At 35.9% G+C, this 18037-nt stretch overlaps 1 protein-coding gene across 2 annotated transcripts in view; it reads left to right on the top strand.

The window, feature by feature from the left end:
- Positions 1–18037, top strand: part of Atf2 (activating transcription factor 2) — a 76337-nt gene that overhangs the window by 13143 nt on the left and 45157 nt on the right. For both annotated transcript variants that reach the window (XM_032903503.1, XM_032903502.1), the window contains exons 3-4: positions 7064–7139; positions 16800–16869. In XM_032903503.1, coding sequence (XP_032759394.1) covers positions 16822–16869 — 48 coding nt within the window. In that variant the 5' untranslated portion in view covers positions 7064–7139; positions 16800–16821. The remainder of the gene's footprint in view (positions 1–7063; positions 7140–16799; positions 16870–18037) is intronic.

Genomic DNA, 18037 nt, shown 5'->3' with positions numbered 1-18037 from the left:
AGTCCAAAAATAAAAGTTACCTAATTCACCTAAAAAAATTTAATTGTAACACGTTAATCTAGGAAGTGTTTGTGGATTGCATAATCACTGAGCAAAAAGTTAATTTTTCTATGGCTGTGTAAATCTATTTGCTTTGGAATTACTAAAGCTTATTTTCATGATTGTTGCCAGCCAATCCAGAAACATCAAGTCGAATAGTTTATCACTTGTACCTTTTTGAACATGTACATGCCAACCACAAAGGTGTTAAAGAAATGAAGTATGGTGATTTTTATTTGCAAGCCATTTACTGTTTATGTAGTTCCTAAAAATGGAAGAAAAATAACAATGTAATGAAGGCAGTTTGTAGAATCTCTCTAGACACGTTGAATTAATGATAGATATTGTCTGATATATGAAGATGCATAAGTTGATCTATGTGTTTTCTTTTTAAATCTTGAAGTTCAAATCAGAGAAATTGCATAAATGTATAGTTTATCTAATTTTGACTCTCCAAAATAAGGAGAAACCTGAAATGTACATTCATTTTAAAAGTAAACCAGTTGGGCAGTGGTGGTATCTGCCTTTAATCCCTACACTTGGGAGGGAGAGGCAGGTGGATTTCTGAGTTTGAGGCCAGCCTGGTCTAAAGAGCATCCAGGACAGCCAGTTACCAGAAACTCTGTCTTGTAACCCCCCCACCCCCACCCAAAATAGTAAAACATTTTAAAGCAAGTATGGAAAAAAGGGATAAAGTCTGATGATAATATATATATTATATATATATATTAACTTGCATTTTGAGCTTTTAGATGTGCAAATTAATGATCTGTTTAGAAGTATTTTTCATGAAATGCATACCCTGAGGACGTGGGACTATGTCTAAATCATTGTATTCTGGAGGTGGTTTAGCAATTCTTCTAGAGGGTAGGAGTTTGATCCCTAAGATCTCTATCAGCTGGTTCACAACTAGCTTGTACCTACAGCTTTAGGAGGGTAAACTGCCTCTGACTTCTGAGTACATCTACACTACTATGTACACACACAGATAATACACTTACTTAAAAATAATAAAAATAGTTGTTGGTTTTTTCTTTTTTAAATTTAAGCAAGGTATTGTAGTACATTCCTATAATCCCACCCGGCACTTGGGAGGCAGGAGTATTAGGCATCATAGGAAAGCTACAGGAGACCCTGTGTAACTTTAGGCTTTTCCACCATTCACGTACATTCCCTGTAAAAATGACTTTTAACAACTGAATATGAATATTAAAAAGTTTGAATTACATGCCTTCCAGATTGGGCACCATTTGTAAAAAACATAAATCTTTTTTTCCTCCCAGCTACTTAGTTTCTGAGAGCAACAATTCTGAGACTAAATTCTAGACCATAAGTTTTGGCTGATTCCCTGATTAGCTCTTAACCATTTAAACTATCTCTATGTCTACCATTTGGTTACATCTCCTTCAGTCCCATTCCACTTCTTCCTTCTCATCTCTCCGCATCTCTCTCAGTATCTCTCAGTTCATCTACCGGTTGGTTACATCCATCTCCTCAGTCAGACTCCTCTTGAGTCTCCCACAGCTCTCATAGAGTCTCTGTTTTTTGTTTTTTGTTTCTTTTCTTTTTCGGAGCTGGGGACCGAACCCAGGGCCTTGTGCTTGCTAGGCAAGCACTCTACCACTGAGCTAAATCCCCAACCCCAGAGTCTGTTTTTAATCTCTATTTCCCAGAATCCTCTCTTCCTGCCAGTGTCTTACCTCCTATTTCCTGCCTCAGCTCATTGGCCATCGGCTTTTTTATTGACAAGTGATGCTTATAAGAGATTTTCTCTACAACCCTGTGTCAAAGAAAAAGAAAAAAGTGAGTAATTTCTTTGGGGTGCATGTACTCAGGAGGCACAGGCAAGTAGATCTCAAGCCAGCCTGTTTTATGTACCAAGTTCAAGGCCAGTCAGGGCTGTATAAATGGGAACTCTTATCTCAAAAACAAAAAACACACAAAAAAAACCCCAACAATGTATGCATGCTGGCATATATTCAGTTTTTTACAAGGTTAAACAAACATGTTTTTAAAAGTATACTTAGAGTATTTTAGTCTTTTTGAGGACCACATGTAATCTCTGTTGCATATTCTTTGACAACTTCTCCATCCCCAGACATTTGAAATTGTGAAATGCTTTCTTAGTTTGTCCTAGGTCCATAGATTATAAGCTTGGAGAAAGGTAAGATGGGTGAGTGAGAATAAAATCTGGGCTTGTTTTCAATGTCTTTTTAATTTATTTTTACTCTATGCGTAGTGATGTTTTGCTTGCATGTCTGTCTGTGTGAGAGTGTTGGGTCCTGGAGTTCCAGGCAGTTGTAAGCTGACATGTGGGTGTTGGGATTCAACCCAGTTCCTCTAGAAGAGCAGTCAGTAAGTGCTCTTAATCACTGAGCCATCATCTCTTTTTGTGTTTTAAAGACCCTCAGCATTTGATTATTCTGGCTTCTGTTCATTCACTTAATCTGAAATCCCATACATCAGCCATCAGAAGACCTTAGACCTCAATGTAGTATTATTATTGTTGTTGTTGTTATTGTTATTATTGCTGTGTGTGATGTATGTGTGTATGCATGGGCACACATGTTCATAAGATGAATACACACCTGCTACCACCTCATGTGAAGACCAGAGGATAACTTCAGTTATTGGTCCTTGCCTTTTACTTAGTTTGAAATAAAGGTCATTCCCCACACACATAACACACACACACAAACTGGGAATGCAAGCTTCTAAAGGTTCTTTCTTTCTGCCTCCTGCCTCACTGTAGGATCATTAGGGTTACAGATGGGTACTGCTATCTTGTCTGGCTTTACATGTAGTCTGTGGATTCAAACTCAAATCTTCATGTTTACACAGCCAATGCTTTGCCCACTCAGCCATCTGTTTAATTTTGACTCAGTTGTTAACGTCCTCTGTGAAAATACCATAACTAACTAGCTTTAGTATTTCCTTTCAGAAGGCTCAGTTATGCATCAGTTATGGTGGATAGTCTTCCCACCATCTCTAGAACTGGCTAGGTACTTTGAGAATAGAAATATCATCAGATAAATTGTTTAAAAATAAATTTAAGAAGACTACTAAATCGGAACACATGGTCCAAAATCCATATAATAAGTAAAGCCAATGGCTGTGAGTGTAACCCAGTTGTAGAGTGCTTGCTTAACATACATGCATTCCTGTGTTTAGTCAGAGTAACTCACAGGCGCATGCACATACATACCATAATCATCTATATTTGAGAGAATTTTGGACTCACATCTTAAATAAATATATCATACTTATATTACTTGATAAAATATAGCTGTTGGGTCTGGAGAGATGGCTCAGTGGTTAAGAGCACTGACTGCTCTTCCAGAGGTCCTGAGTTCAATTCCCAGCAACCACATCGTGGCTCACAACCATCTGTAATGGGATCCAATGTCCTCTTCTGGTGTGTCTGAAGTGTACTCATATACATAAAATAAATAAATCTAAAAAAACTATAGCTGTTGAAAATGATATCTAAGATAGGCATTGTGGCTCCTGCCTGTAATTTTAGAATGTGGAAGGCACAGTGAGAAAATTATCTAAAGTTCAAGGCCATGGTCTACAGAGCAAGTTTCAGGGTAGCCAGAGGTAGATAATAGTGAGAGACTGTCTCAAAAATAAAGAAAAGAAAGTTCCATTTTCTATTTAGCACCATTACTGTTGAATACTATGGCAAATTTTAGATAATTACAGTTTAAAGCTATTAAACTTTATAAGATTTTAAGTTATACATTTTCATATATTGACAAGATTGAAGTATATGCTACTGTGGACTTATGTTAGCAATGGTCTCTGAATGTTGAAATGTTGATATTCTAGGTGACTCTTATATACTCACTCCACACATATTTGCTCTAGTGGGAATAAATTTAAATTCTCTTACTAAGTTCAACAGGTTTAATTTAGTATGTATTCTCACAAGGAACATATGTTTTTCAGAAAAACCAAATAAGATGTGAACTTTGTTTTGTTATATTTGAATGATATATATAGGATAATTTCAAATTTGTTATTCTCAAAGAAGCTTATGCTGTTTAAGTTTTCACAGTCTGGTAAGGTACTTTAATTTTAGCTTACATTTGTGGGTATTTAGCTTTAATCATCATCTTATGTTCATAAACGAGTACATATCAACAGTTTAGTGATAGGGTTGGTTACTATACCATAGCTCCCAATCTATGGTATACTGAACCATTGAACAAAGCGTAAGACCTTACTCAACCTATACCACATGTTTTGGATGATTTTATTTGGATGTTTTGAAACAAGTCTTACACACACTGTTATACAGGTTGATCTAGAACTCACTGTGTAGCCCAAGCTGACTTTAAACTCAAGATGTTCTTCCTGCAATAAACCACAGTAGCTAGCTTTGTACCAATTTCTACGTCGGTCAAATGGGAATAAAGTGATGATTCATGTTTTTACATATCAATGGGAAAATTAGAGTCTCTAACAAAAATGAGGGATTGGAAGCCTGAAGTAATACTACTGTATCGTCTAAACCATCTCTACTACATCTTGCTTTTGTTTTAAAGAAAAAAGAAAGTGACTTTCATTTGAGTGCTCATGGTAAACAAATCACTGAACTTTTTACTTTACTCTCGAATGTATATTGTAGATGTCCTCTTGTATCAAACCGCACTATGATTAAGTTAAAGCTTAGGGTCTGAAAAGAGTCTGTTCATTCTTAGGTGTAAGATCTGTAGTACTACTGTCTTTCTCATAACACTTGGTTAACAGTAAAACACCTTAAACATAGTTCTTCGCTACTTGGTGTGGTTAATCACTGACCTGCACCACAAATACCAGGTATTTGTGTCTTCACCAGTACTGAAGCATCAGACTGCAACTATTTACACTTTCCTTAGGAATGAGAATACTATGGATTCTTCATAATTTTGAACTTCAAGTCATGTACTTCACAAGCCATTTATAAGCTCCCTTGGCAGCTGCTGTTATATAAAGATATTTTCAACCTTGCTGTGAAAACATGATGAACCCAGATTTAGAGGTTTGAGATTCACTTAGATTATCAAAGAGAGAACATTTAGAATCTCTTAGAGGAAATGTTAGCATTTCTATCTGTAGATGCTTGAACTGTAGTATTTATAGCAATCTCTACTAGGTGTTACATAATAATAATAAGAGAAAATGTGTGTTCATGTCAGTTGGCTAGGAAAGTAGCTGTGTAGGTAAGGAACTTGTTTGGAGGAAAACAGTGACACTGGAGGTACCAAGGGTCAGTTCCTTAAGAAGCATCTTTAGAACTATCAATTTGTCTGTATATAGTTAATAATTACATGTTTCTTGTATTTTGCTGAGTGAGACATTGCCTTAGGTAGCTAACCCACAGATTGATCTGGCCCTGGCCTTAGCTTACATCTGTTGGCAATGACAGAAGCATGATGAGATATTCTGGATTATTCTAGTGTTCTTCCTCTCTTCATAGACACCATCGTACAGTTGGATCTGAGTAGAGAAATAGAACCTTATCAGTTTACCCGGGGTGAGGGAAGACAGTTTCTTCTTCCCATCTCCTAAACTAGGAAAGTCTTTGACCCAGGACTCACCAGTATGTAGCCAATTGTACATTTCATGTGAATTATCTACTTTTTTTGAGCAAGACATTGAATACACATAAATTGTGAAAAATAGATTTTTCCTTTACAACACTAATTTATTTGACATTAGAATGCTGTTCACTGTCTTTGGGAGATGAAGAAGAAGAGTGGGAATGGAGAAGATGGCTTGGTCAGTAAAGTACCTCTAGTAAAAGCAGGAGTACATTTCTCTAACCCTAGCGCTGCTGATTAGGTGGGCACAGAGAGGGATTGATCCCTAAAGTTCATGGACAGTCAGACTAGCTCAGTAAATGAGTTCTGAGCTCAGTTCCTAGGTCAGTGACAGAACCTATTTCAAAAAAAAATATGAGGGGTTGGGGATTTAGCTCAGTGGTAAGGCCCTGGGTTCAGTCCCAAGCTTCCCCCCCCCAAAAAAATGACATGCAAAGTGTATGCACTTCGACATTTATGTATATCTGTATGCACATGTTATATACATGTAAAGAGTTGGCAGATTTTTAAACTTTTTAAAAATTCATATGTTGCATCCTGACTTCAGTTTCCCTTTGTTCCTTCGAGACAGGTTTCTTTTTGTAGCTCTGGAACTTGCTCTGTAGATCAGGCTCTTCTAGAACTCAGAGATCCACTTATCTTTGCCTCCCCAAGTGCTGGTTATTAAAGGTATGTGCCACCTTGCCTGGCTCAAGAGTTGGTAGATTTTTTTAAATGAGCCATTTACTTTGCTAGTTTCAGTATGATTTACTTATATTTAAGTTAACATTAAATAAGTGGTGACATTATAGAAGAGAAAAATTTATAGAGGTCATATATTCAAGAATAAATAAATTTCGATGAATTCTACTGAGAACCTGATCACAGGTTAATTTTCTTTTCTTTTTTTTAAATTAAAAGATTTCTAATTAGAAATTTTCAAGTAGATAGAATTTTTATTGTTGTTGTTTTGTTTTGTAACAGGTATTTCTGTGTAAACCAGGGATGGTTGCAATCCTCCTGCCTCAGCCTCCCTTAAGTGGTGATTTTAGGCACATACCACAAAGCCTGGCTTAGGTCTAGTTTTTCTTTTCAGACTTCAAAGGTAAGAAAAAAATTGCCCTTTTAATGACTTCTGGCTAACCATGTTCTAAGGGCTAAATTAAATACTCCTTCCTTCCTTCCTTCCTTCCTTCCTTCCTTCCTTCCTTCCTTCCTTTCTTTCTTTCTTTCTTTCTTTCTTTCTTTCTTTCTTTCTTAACTCTTTGAGCTGGATTGATAAACATCTAGTTCATCCATTTATGTGAATTTTTATATTTCAATAGTACTATATCATTTTAAAGATTCTTGATTTTTTTTTTTATCAAATCATGTTGATTTCATTTGCAAAAAGTAGTGTATTTCAAGAAGTGCTTCAGGGCTATTCGTAACAGTATGAAACCATTTTTGTTTTTCAGTGTCTTTGCCATGAAACAGAGGACATGATAAACTGTTTAACTTAATGAAATTCAAGTTGCATGTGAATTCTGCCAGGTAAGTGCATGATATAATGATATTTTGCAGTGTTTCATATTATAAGTTATGAAACTTATTTATCATAAATTATATTTACTAGATTCCTATTTGAATCCTTTTTCCCTAAATCTGAAGCCTCTTACTAGTTTTCAGTTGGTACTTGTTTCTGAATTACCAAGTTAAGAGCATTAAACTAACTGGTGTAATGGCACAGGTCTATATCCCATTACATAGATAAGAGCACCACACATCAAGGTCTGTGCTACATAGCAATACCCTGTCTCAAAAAAAAAAAAAAAAAAGTCATTCAACTACATGTTTTATGGTTTTAATGTCTTTTAAAACAAGTTCTTGATATAAGAGGTGAGGAAGTGTTCAAATAGCAACTCTTCTAAAAATGCCATATACTCAGACGGAGATATGGCTCAGTGGTTAAGAGCACTGACTATTCTTCCAGAGGTCCTGGGTTCAATTCCCAGAAACCAAATGGTGGCTTATAACCAGCTGTAGTGGGATTCAATGCTGCTCTCTTCTGCTCTGTCTGAAGACAGTTACAGTCTGAAGATGAACTACAGTGTACTCATAGGCATTAAATAAGTAAATAACTCTTTTCTTAAAAAATGCTGTCCTCTTGGTTCATCTTCTCAGGTACTAGGATCATGAGGTCATACCAGTGCCCTGCTTTAAAAAATGTTACAAGTTGTTACAAGGATTCACTTGGGTCTTTAAGTGGAAATTCTGTAGTAGGAAAGTAATCTTGATCCAGATATATCATTTTATAGTTGTATTTGAATTAGGATCAAATTGTTCGTTAGTAAGTCATTTCAGCTTAAAAAGTCCCTCTCTCAATGTATACAGGCAAATTATTCTGCCTTAGAGGTACTGATTCCTAAAATTGGAGAAAAGAAAAACTTTTTCCAATTACAATGTTATATCAGTTTGTCCGTCTAAGCCACTGGCTCAAGTATTACAGGAGGACCTTTGGGAATGGGAGAGGAGAATGAGTGCTCTTCAGGTAGAAACTCTTGGAGCGTGTGCATGCGTGTGTGTGCGTGTGCGTGTGCGTGTATTGTTTTGTTTTCCCCTGCTTTAGTGCTTGTGGCAGGTTCAGTTAACAAAAGCACAAATTCCACTGGGTCAGTTCAAGGGTTGAATGACTTCACAACCTCAGGTCTCAGGAAATTAACTTTCATATTGAGGACACAATTTTCAGATTAACTATTGTCTAAAATACTGTCTTGAATCATGAGGTCCATCAATTTTTAGTATTGTCCAGACCTGTATCTAGAATTGTAAAATCTTTTTAAGCATATGTTAGATACATATGAAGAATTTTGTTTAAATGTAAACTTCATACCATACTATCAATTTTTGTCTTAATAAAAATATAAATTTATTTTTTTAAAAAGCCCCTCCCTCTGCTAGTCCTCTTTCCCCATGAATTTACTTGTTGAAAAGAGTGGGTAGTGTCTTTAGATGTTTCCAAGTATCGACTTGGACTATTGCTTGCTGTCGGTGTGTTGGATATGTTTCATATGTTTTGCGTATTCTTGTTCTTGGGATAAAGAAGTTTTACAAGACTCAGCTCTGATACCCCTCTTCATCCTCTGCAAGAATGTTTTATTTCAACTTTGTTGTTTACCCAATGTGTTTTTGTCAGTTTGATCTGAACACTGTAAATGTCCCCATCATCTTTCTCCCCGTCTTGTGGTGGTGTTTTGAGACAGGGTCTCACTGTGTAATTCTAGCTTGTCTTCTTTGAATCTTCCTTCTACTTAATGATTTTTAAATAAATGGTTCTTTGATGGTATGTGTAACCTCAGATTTAAAAAAAATTTTAAAGAAACTTTTGGTGCTAGAGAGCTGAATGGGCAGTTGAATATTTGCTATTCTTACAGAGAATCCGGGTTTTGTTTCCACATCTAGATGGCCACTCACAACTGTCTTAACTCCAGGGGATTTGGTGCTCTCTTCTGGTCTCTGCAGCCACCACACTCAGACAGTGCACATACATGTAGCAGGCAAAAGACTTACAATTATGAAGTAAAAATATCTTTTTTTTTTTTTAAAGAAAATTTTGCCTACATAAAAATCATGAAGATTGCTATCATATTGTTCTAACTCTTATTTATGTGACTTGATTTTATGGTATGAGATGGTGAAAGGTAGGATTTGTGGTTTTTGTTTTTTTCTTAATTCAACATAGCTTTAAAGACTCTCAATAAACAGACAAATGAAGCCCATATACAGCATATCCTAAATTTATTTAGCTATAATGTATTTTCTATAACTACTAATATCCTGGATAGTATGTTTTTAGAAGTGTTTATTTAGAAGATTAGTCAGAGTTGTAAAGAGTATATTCTACAACTATTAGTGAAGTCTGATACTTTTGATATAAAATTGTAAAACCAAATTTGGAAAAGATCATTTCTTCAACTGAAATGTAGTTAAGAGTGAAGCCTTTGTACAAGTCAGGTGGTCTTATATGTGTATCTATTTCTGGACTCACTTTACTATTGCTTTATATGCTTTTTATTTGGCTGACAGCTATCCTATCTTAATTATTGGTTTTAATAGTGGATCTTAATATAATAATATCCTATTTTTATAGATTCTAAAGCTTGATTATTGTCATTCAGGATTAGCTTGCTTATTCTTGGGCCTTTGCCCTTTATAAATCTTAAAATCAAATCTCCTCCTCCCATTCAAAACCTGCTGAAATTTTGGTGGTGACTGACCTTGATCTGAAAGATACAACATGGAGCAGAACTACCATCTCACTGCTCTTACAGTGTGTGAATATGGTATAACTTCCATTTATCTAGACCTTCTTTAGTTATTTGTGGAAATATATTTTTGGTCTGGGGTTTAAGTTGTTTTCAGATAAACAGTTTATGGTTTATTAGATTTAGTTTAAGTGCTCGTCTTAGTGTGACAATGGCATTGGGTAGTTAGACAACAGGGATATAATGGAGCAAATGGGAAAGCCAAAATTTTAAAGTAAGGAAATGAATTAACCTCTTAGGAAAACTGATTAAAGACAAAGAAAAAATAAAGAATATTATTAATTAAAAGCGATCTCAGTGGAGCTAATGGACATGGAAAAAAGTGAGAGAATATTATTAATAGTTAGGCCAATATATTTATTTGAAAGCATAAATGTAAAAATTCCTGGAAAATAAAACTAATGTAAATGTTTTAATTTGTATCTATTTAAAGATACTGGGTTTATGACTTAAAACCTTCCCACAGCGAAAACCCCAGACTCATATAGTTTCACTAGTTTTACACCTTTTTTCCCATAAAGATTTATCTGTTGTTTATTATGTGAGTGTATTGCCTGCATCTATACATAGGCACTACATGCATGGCTGGTGTGCCTGCAGAAGCCAGAAGGGGGCACCAGACCCCTTTGGACTGGGATTATAGATGCTTGTAAGTTTGTGGGTGCTAGGAATTGAACCTGGGTGCTCTAGGAGAACAGCAAGTGCTCTTAACCACTGAGCCAACTCTCTAGCCCTAATATCAGCCTTTACATAGGTTCTTTTAGAAAATAAAAAAAGAACTATCATATTCCAACTTTGATTATAACTACCACAAAATAACACATAGTATTACTGATGAACATGAATGTAAAACAAATTCCAAACAAAATATTAGCAAATAAATTCATGCTCTTTATATCTCCAAGATGAGATTGTTCCAAACATTCTACTTGTTTTTTTTATTAAAAGGAAATAAATTTGAAGGGGGGAAAGGAGAGAAGTTAAAGGAGGGGTAACATAAATGCAATATTTGTGTCCCAATTCTCAAAAGAATCAAATTAAAAATAAACATAAGGATCAGGCATTGTGTTAATCCTGGCACTTGGTGCAGGCAGATTACATGAGTTCCAGCATGGTCTATATCACGATACTCTGTCTCAAAAGAAAGAAAAGGAAGGAAGGAAGGAAAGAAGAAAAGAAAAAGGAAAAGATACACTTAAGAAAATAAATAAATAAAAGAAGCTGTCAACATCAGGGACTCAAAGCTGGCTGACCTGGTCTACATGAGACCTTGATTTCAAAAAAAAAAAAAAAAAAAAACTTCCTAGAATAGTAGATATTGAGGGACATTTTTTTCTTTTCATAATATTTTTATTGATTATAATGTCTGCCCCTCAATATCTACTGTTCTAGGAAGTATTTTGTTTTTTCCTTCCCAGGTATACTCCCCACCTTTGTGACTCACCCCCCACACCCCAAGGAAAAAAAATCTCTCCAATTTGCACTACTCACTGGAGCCTAGTCAAACTCCTTATGGTCAGCCCCTTAAAGCTGACTCCTTCCCCAGCTGTGGAGAGCTACTCTTCAGTACCATTATCACATTTTATTAAGAGTTCTCGTTCATGGCTTTTGGGGGCAGGGTGTTAGGGTAAAGTGTAGAACGTCTATGTCTCTGAACTTTAAGTCTGCAGTCATCAATACCACAGCAAAAGTAGCTTCTTTGCCCTTTACAGTCAGCAGGAACATGGATCGTGGAATTCCACGTGTCTGGTGAGGGAAACTAGCTTCTTTTTTACTTTTTTAAAAACTTTTTATTGATTCTTTGTGAGTTTCACATCATGTATCCCAATCCCACTCATCTCCGTCTATCCTCTGCCCTTTCAACATCCCCCCCCCAAAGGAAATCAAACAAAACATAAAAAAAAAAAATCTTGTTCTAGAAGCTGTGACGTGTCACAATGTGTCATACACTATACCCTTTTATCTACACATCTTTACTTGCAAATGTTCATTGCAATGAGTCACTGGTCTGGTTCGAGGCCTCTGGCTTCTGCTATACTATCAATCCTGGGTTTTCACTCGGGCTCCTCTCAGATATTCTGTTGTTGCCCTCTGTTGTGGAGATCCTATAGGTTTAGATCTGTAGCACTGGCCCTTTCACATTCTCTAGCAGTTCATAAATGGGTTAGTTGTCTGGAGTGGGCCTAAGTGGTAGCTGAGTTGGTCAGCCCCACTACTTCTGCTACCCCACCACCAATGCACACACCACCAGGGGGAGCTCTTCAGCACTGTCTCAACTAGCTCATCCAGTGCAGCCAGCAAGTAGCAGGACCAGCTCTCACGCCTCCTGGCCAGCTCACTCACCCCCATGCCACCAAAACCACTTCAAATGTACTGCCCAGTCGAAATGCCATAGCCAGTGAGGGACTGCAGCCCAAACCAGGACTGTCTGAATAGTCTTTATTGGTAATGTGAGCTACAGACATGGACACAGACCCCTGATGCTGTCTGGCCACAGACCCAGACATAGCCCTCAGCAGCAGCATGGTGCTGTGCTTAGGTAGTAGGGCAGGCTACTCACAACAGACAGCTCCTCTCACCCTCTAGTTCTACCTCTCTCCATAATGCTCAGACTGTTCCACTTGCCATTCCGTCTTTCTGCCATGTACTTGTATTTGTAGTGGCTTGGGTGTGGCTTGGTGGCAGGCGGGCCTCTGGATTTCCTCTGCCTGACTCTGCTTGTTGCATGGGAAGGGAAAACTATCGCAGTGTGTGGGTCTAAATAATCTGGCATATATACTGCTTTTCTGAGAGTGATGTATTTTTTATAAATAAACTGTACTATCAATTTCTATAAAGTTGTTCAAGAACCTATATGGGTCCCAAATGTCCTTTCTAAATTCTCCAGTAAAAGCCACTGTCATAATAAATACTAGTTATTTTTCCTTTTTTGTTTTCATTCTTTAAGAATATACAAGTAGGAGTTTCTCCATAAGCTGCTTGAATGAGAGTCACACAGGTTGAATATAAGAAGCAAATATGAAAATTCAACCATCTTAATTCTGTTGAGCTATACATTAGTTTTGCAAACAAATCACTTTCTCACCTCACTGTATCTCTAGCCCTGGTTTGTAAAAATTTTAAGAAGCTCAAAAATGTGTTACTGAGATAAGTCATACATATACAGAAATGTTCCAAACCTAGTTGTGACAAAACAATACAAAGATACAGGTCAAGAAGTTGACATAGTACAGTAGGATGACAGTTGTCTGTTTCTTGATGAATAAACCCCCACATAGGAGTTTTGAATGTCCTCTTTCATCATGAGAAGACTAACCTAGAGTGACCTGAGTAGTAGTGTTTGAAGACCAAGCGAGTTCTACATGACCAGGCAGAGGGTGTAAGACTTGTGACCTAACCTTGTGTCATTTCCACAGCACTGTTAGTTGAAATAATTATAAACCCACCTCAAGTCAAGAAAAAGAAAATAAACTCATTATTAGAAGAGCACTGCAAAGAATTTGCAGCCATATTTTAACAACTTTCAGAAGAAATTTGATGAACTAAAATCATATTATATACATTGAGTTGTTTACTATGTAAGGCCATAATTATTAAACAATACTTGTTCTGTCTTTAACATTTTGTGCTGTAACCTTTTTATTACTAAAGTGAAAGCCTTTTCAGCACTAAGGGATGTCATTAAATGATAGTTGCTTTATGACCCTCATTTCATGCTGCCTCCCTGGCTAAGAAATAATCCTTAGACCATAAATATTTACCTCTTTTTTTTTTCTTTCGGTTTTTGATCTTCCTCCAAGATATTTTTCTTTTGCTTTTTCTTTCTTCTCTTTCCCCGACCTCCAACAGAGTTTCTTTGTAACTTGCTTAGAGATCCACCTCCCTTTGCCTCCCAAGTGCTGGGATTACGCATGTGCACTGACACACCTGACATATTATTAATTTTCTTGTAGTTTAAGTATATGCTGAGGTCTTAATTTTTGTTACTCATTTTGCCGCCACTTCTTTGAGCTTCCAGACTCTCTGATGTTGTATCTTGCTAATTTAAAAAAAATAAAATAAAGCTCAGCTGTTATTAAATAAAACATTTCTTTTGTTACTTTCTTATTTATTTAATGGAAGCAAGTTCTCACTCATAGTCTAGGCAGGCCCAGATTTACTAGGTAGACCAAGCTGGCCTTGAAGATATAGCCAGTTCTGTCCCAGCCTCCTAGGTGCGGGTGTAGAGTATAATTTGAAATCTGAGATTGTGATACCTCCAACACTTCTTTTATTATCCAGGATCCTTTTAGCTATCCTGGATCTTTTGTGTTCCCATATAATTGAAGATCTTTTTTTCCAGTTTCTTTGATAAATTATGTTGACATCTCTATGGTGATTCCATTGAAATTATGGCTTGCCTTTGGTAGGATAGCCATAACCACAGTTACTACAATATTCTACCAATCCATGCATGACGTGGAAGATCTTTCCATTATCTAATATCTTCAGGTTCTTTTAAGTTTCTATTATATATGTCTTCACTTGCTTGATTAGAGTTATCCCTTTGTTTTAGTTTTTTTTTTTTTTTTTTTTGGTTCTTTTTTTTTTGGAGCTGGGGACCGAACCCAGGGCCTTGCGCTTCCTAGGCAAGCGCTCTACCACTGAGCTAAATCTCCAACCCCTTGTTTTAGTTTTTAAGGCTATTTTTCAAGGTACTATTTCTGTGATTTCTTTCACAGTCTGTCATTTGTATATAGGAAGGCTACTGATTTTTGCATTTTAATTTTATATCCTACTACTTTGCTGAATGTATTTATCAGCTGTAAATATTCTGGTAGGAGTGTTTTAGGGTGAGATACATAAACGCGTGTGTGTGCGTGCGTGTTCTGCAAATAAAGATAATTTGACTTTCCCCCCTATTTGTATCTCCCTTGACTTCCTTCAGTTATTTGCTCTAGCCAAGACTTAAGTACTGCGTTGACTAGGTATAGAGAGATGGACATCCTTGTCTTATTCCTGATTTTAGTAGATGTGCTTTATGTTTTAATCCATTTAGATTGATATGGCTGTGGGCCTGCTTAAAATGGTCTTTTATTGTGTTGAGGTATATCCTTGTATTCCTAGTCTCTTCAGGACTTTTATTATGAGAGAATGTTGTAGTTTTCAAAGGCCTATTCTGCATCTAATGAGATGATTATGTGGTTTTGTTTTTTAGTCTGTTTCTGTAGTAGATTATGTTTATCAGTTTATATATGTTGAATTATCCCTGCATCTCTGGGATTGAGCTAACTTGATCATGTGGATAACTCTTGATGTATTCTTATATTTGATTTGCAAGTATTTTGTTGAGAATTTTTGTATCTATATCCATAAGGGATAAGGGTGTTTAGTTTTCTTTTTTTGTGAGATCTTTGTATGGTATCAGGGTAATAGTGGCTTCATAAAAAGAATTAGGAAATGTTCTTTAGTTACTATATTGTGGAATTTGAGGAGTGTTGGTGTTATTTCTTTGATGATCTGGTAGAATTCTATGCTGAATCCATCTGGCCTTGGACTTTTTGTTGTTGTTATTGTTAGAGTTTATTTACTATTTCTATTTCAATGAATCTGTTTAAATGATTATTTACTCTTTAACTTGGGCAGGTCATATACATCAAGAAATCCATCCATTTCTTTTAGGTTTTTTTTAGATTGCTGGGCTGAGATTTTTTAAACATGTCCTTTTGATGCTCTGAGTTTCCTTGCTGCCTGTTGTGATGTCCCCCTTTCATCTCTAATCTTATTAATTTGTCTTCTCTATCTGTCTTTTAATTAGCTGGCTTGGGCTCTATGTAAAATGTTAAACTATTTCATGTGATGTACTTGATGTGTTTGTAAGAGATACTAGAAAAGATTCTCACACCTAGCTTCTCTGCTGGGAGAAGAGGTACCTAGAGGCCAGAATATAGATTTATATCATATGTCCCTTTTGAGAGTTTTTTATAGTACTTTGCCCACATGAAAAAGTAATAAGAGTTTGCTTATAATTAATTGGTGTTTTAGACAGATATTCAGAGGAGACATATTTAGCCAAAAGATTAAAAAAAAAAAACTCAGCAAGAATTTCAGAATAGATCTTGCTTTAAGACTTCCATAACTCTGTAGTTTGACCCTTGGAAGGCTGCCTGATGTGTGGGATATATTCTTTTTGAATGACACAAAAGAGCGCAATGGAGTGCCCTAACCCTTTTCTATAGCACAGATTTTTGCATGTTGCATATATCTACTCTCATAGTAAAGTGGAAGATTGTTGACCCACCTGGTAGCCCACGAAGCTAAATCTCTACAGATGAAAGAATACTCCAGAAACCTGTGTGGAGATCAAAGAATACTCCAGAAACCTGTGTGGAGATCAAAGAATACTCCAGAAACCTGTGTGGAGATCCAGGAAGACCCCAGGCAGGCATTTGAGCTCAAGAGTGGTGCAAAAAAAAAAGTCTCATTTTTATTATTAAGTCAAGAAAAGCATGAGGTGACTGTTAGCTTATTCAAAAACAAGGGAATACTCTTGGTGTTAGGTTTTACCATCTTTGGTCACATGAAGGAGCCAAGAATATTCTTCCTAGGGCTTTGCCTTTTCCAGAGATAATGTGGGTGTTCCCTCCTTGTTCGTGTTTTCATATACATTGAATCATAATAGTTTTTGCAATTCTTTCTAGAACCTTATAGGAAGAATGTTTTGCGCTCTACCCCATCCATGGTTCAGTAAGTTCACAGCTTTGTTACATGGGCTTTCACAGAAGACAGGATTAAAAATGTCAGCAAAAGTGTTTGGTGGAATTCAGATCTTAAAATTTATATTTGAAATTGTTCTTCATTCTGAAACACACCATAAAATACTTCATTCTTGGTTTGTGCTTTGTTACAGATAATACAAGGACCTGTGGAATATGAGTGATGACAAACCCTTTCTATGCACTGCCCCTGGGTGTGGCCAGGTAACATATCCATTACTTAGAATAATCTTGTACGTTTCTTTTCATTACATCATTGCTAGGCTATATTGTCATTAAGGTTTTACTACAGTGATTTTCCTTAAGATTAGAGTAAGATAAAAAGAAAACTGAAAAATACTTTAGAAATTTTTTCTATAATCTATTTTAGTTCTAAAAAAGATAGTGTGTGGTATTATGGAAGTAGTTTATCTTACAATAAAGTCAAAATCATAGACAAAAACCAAGGATTTAAAAGTATATTATTTAATCTATATTCATTGAAAATTAGTGTTAAGCTACCTAGTTGGAAATCAAAAATATATTACTGTATTTAGAAATTATTTTAGTTATTTGAACTCTTATAAAACTAATACCTACCTCAGGGTTGGGGATTTAGCTCAGTGGTAGAGCGCTTGCCTAGCAAGTGCAAGGCCCTGGGTTCGGTCCCCAGCTCCGAAAAAAAAAAGAAAAAAAAAAAAAAAAAAACCAAAACAAAAACTAATACCTACCTCAGACATATCATTAATCTATTAATGTTCTGAAGTCTAACATCTTTAAAGCATGATGGAAGCATTTTCAGGAGATATTTTAATTTTTAATAGTCATTAAGTTATTAATGTAATACTATTACCACTATCCTAATCTTTTAACTACAGGCACTAAAAAAAAAACTTTTTAGATTTTTTTTTTTTTTTTTTGTATATGTTATAGCTGACATGCCAGGAAAAGGCATCAGATCATATTACAGATGGTTGTGAGCCACCATGTGGTTGCTGGGAATTGAACTCAGGACCTCTGGAATTGCTGTCAGTGAGTCCTCTTAACTACCTAGCCATCTCTCCAGCCTGAAAAATTGAGTGTTAATGTATAGTAAATTTACAGATACTTAAATACAGAATGTAAGTCAAAGCCATTAAAGTACTTCATTGGTTTTTATTTATTTTTAGATGATATTTTAAATTAAAATATAATAGATATATAGTAAACTACACTATAAGTCACAGTTTGGTGCTTTTGGGTTTTTGTTGTTTTATAGTTATTGATTTTGCTCACATGTGTGTGCGTTATGTGTGTGTTTGTGTATGTTTGTGCACATGCCACTTCAGCTGTGTAGAGGTCAGAGACAACTTGCAGGAGTTGGTTCCCTCTTTTCATACCTGATGGGTTTTGT

Source organism: Rattus rattus, chromosome 5, assembly GCF_011064425.1.
Source record: "Rattus rattus isolate New Zealand chromosome 5, Rrattus_CSIRO_v1, whole genome shotgun sequence".
Taxonomy (NCBI): Eukaryota; Metazoa; Chordata; class Mammalia; order Rodentia; family Muridae; genus Rattus; species Rattus rattus.
This window is presented reverse-complemented; position numbering and strand designations above follow the sequence as displayed.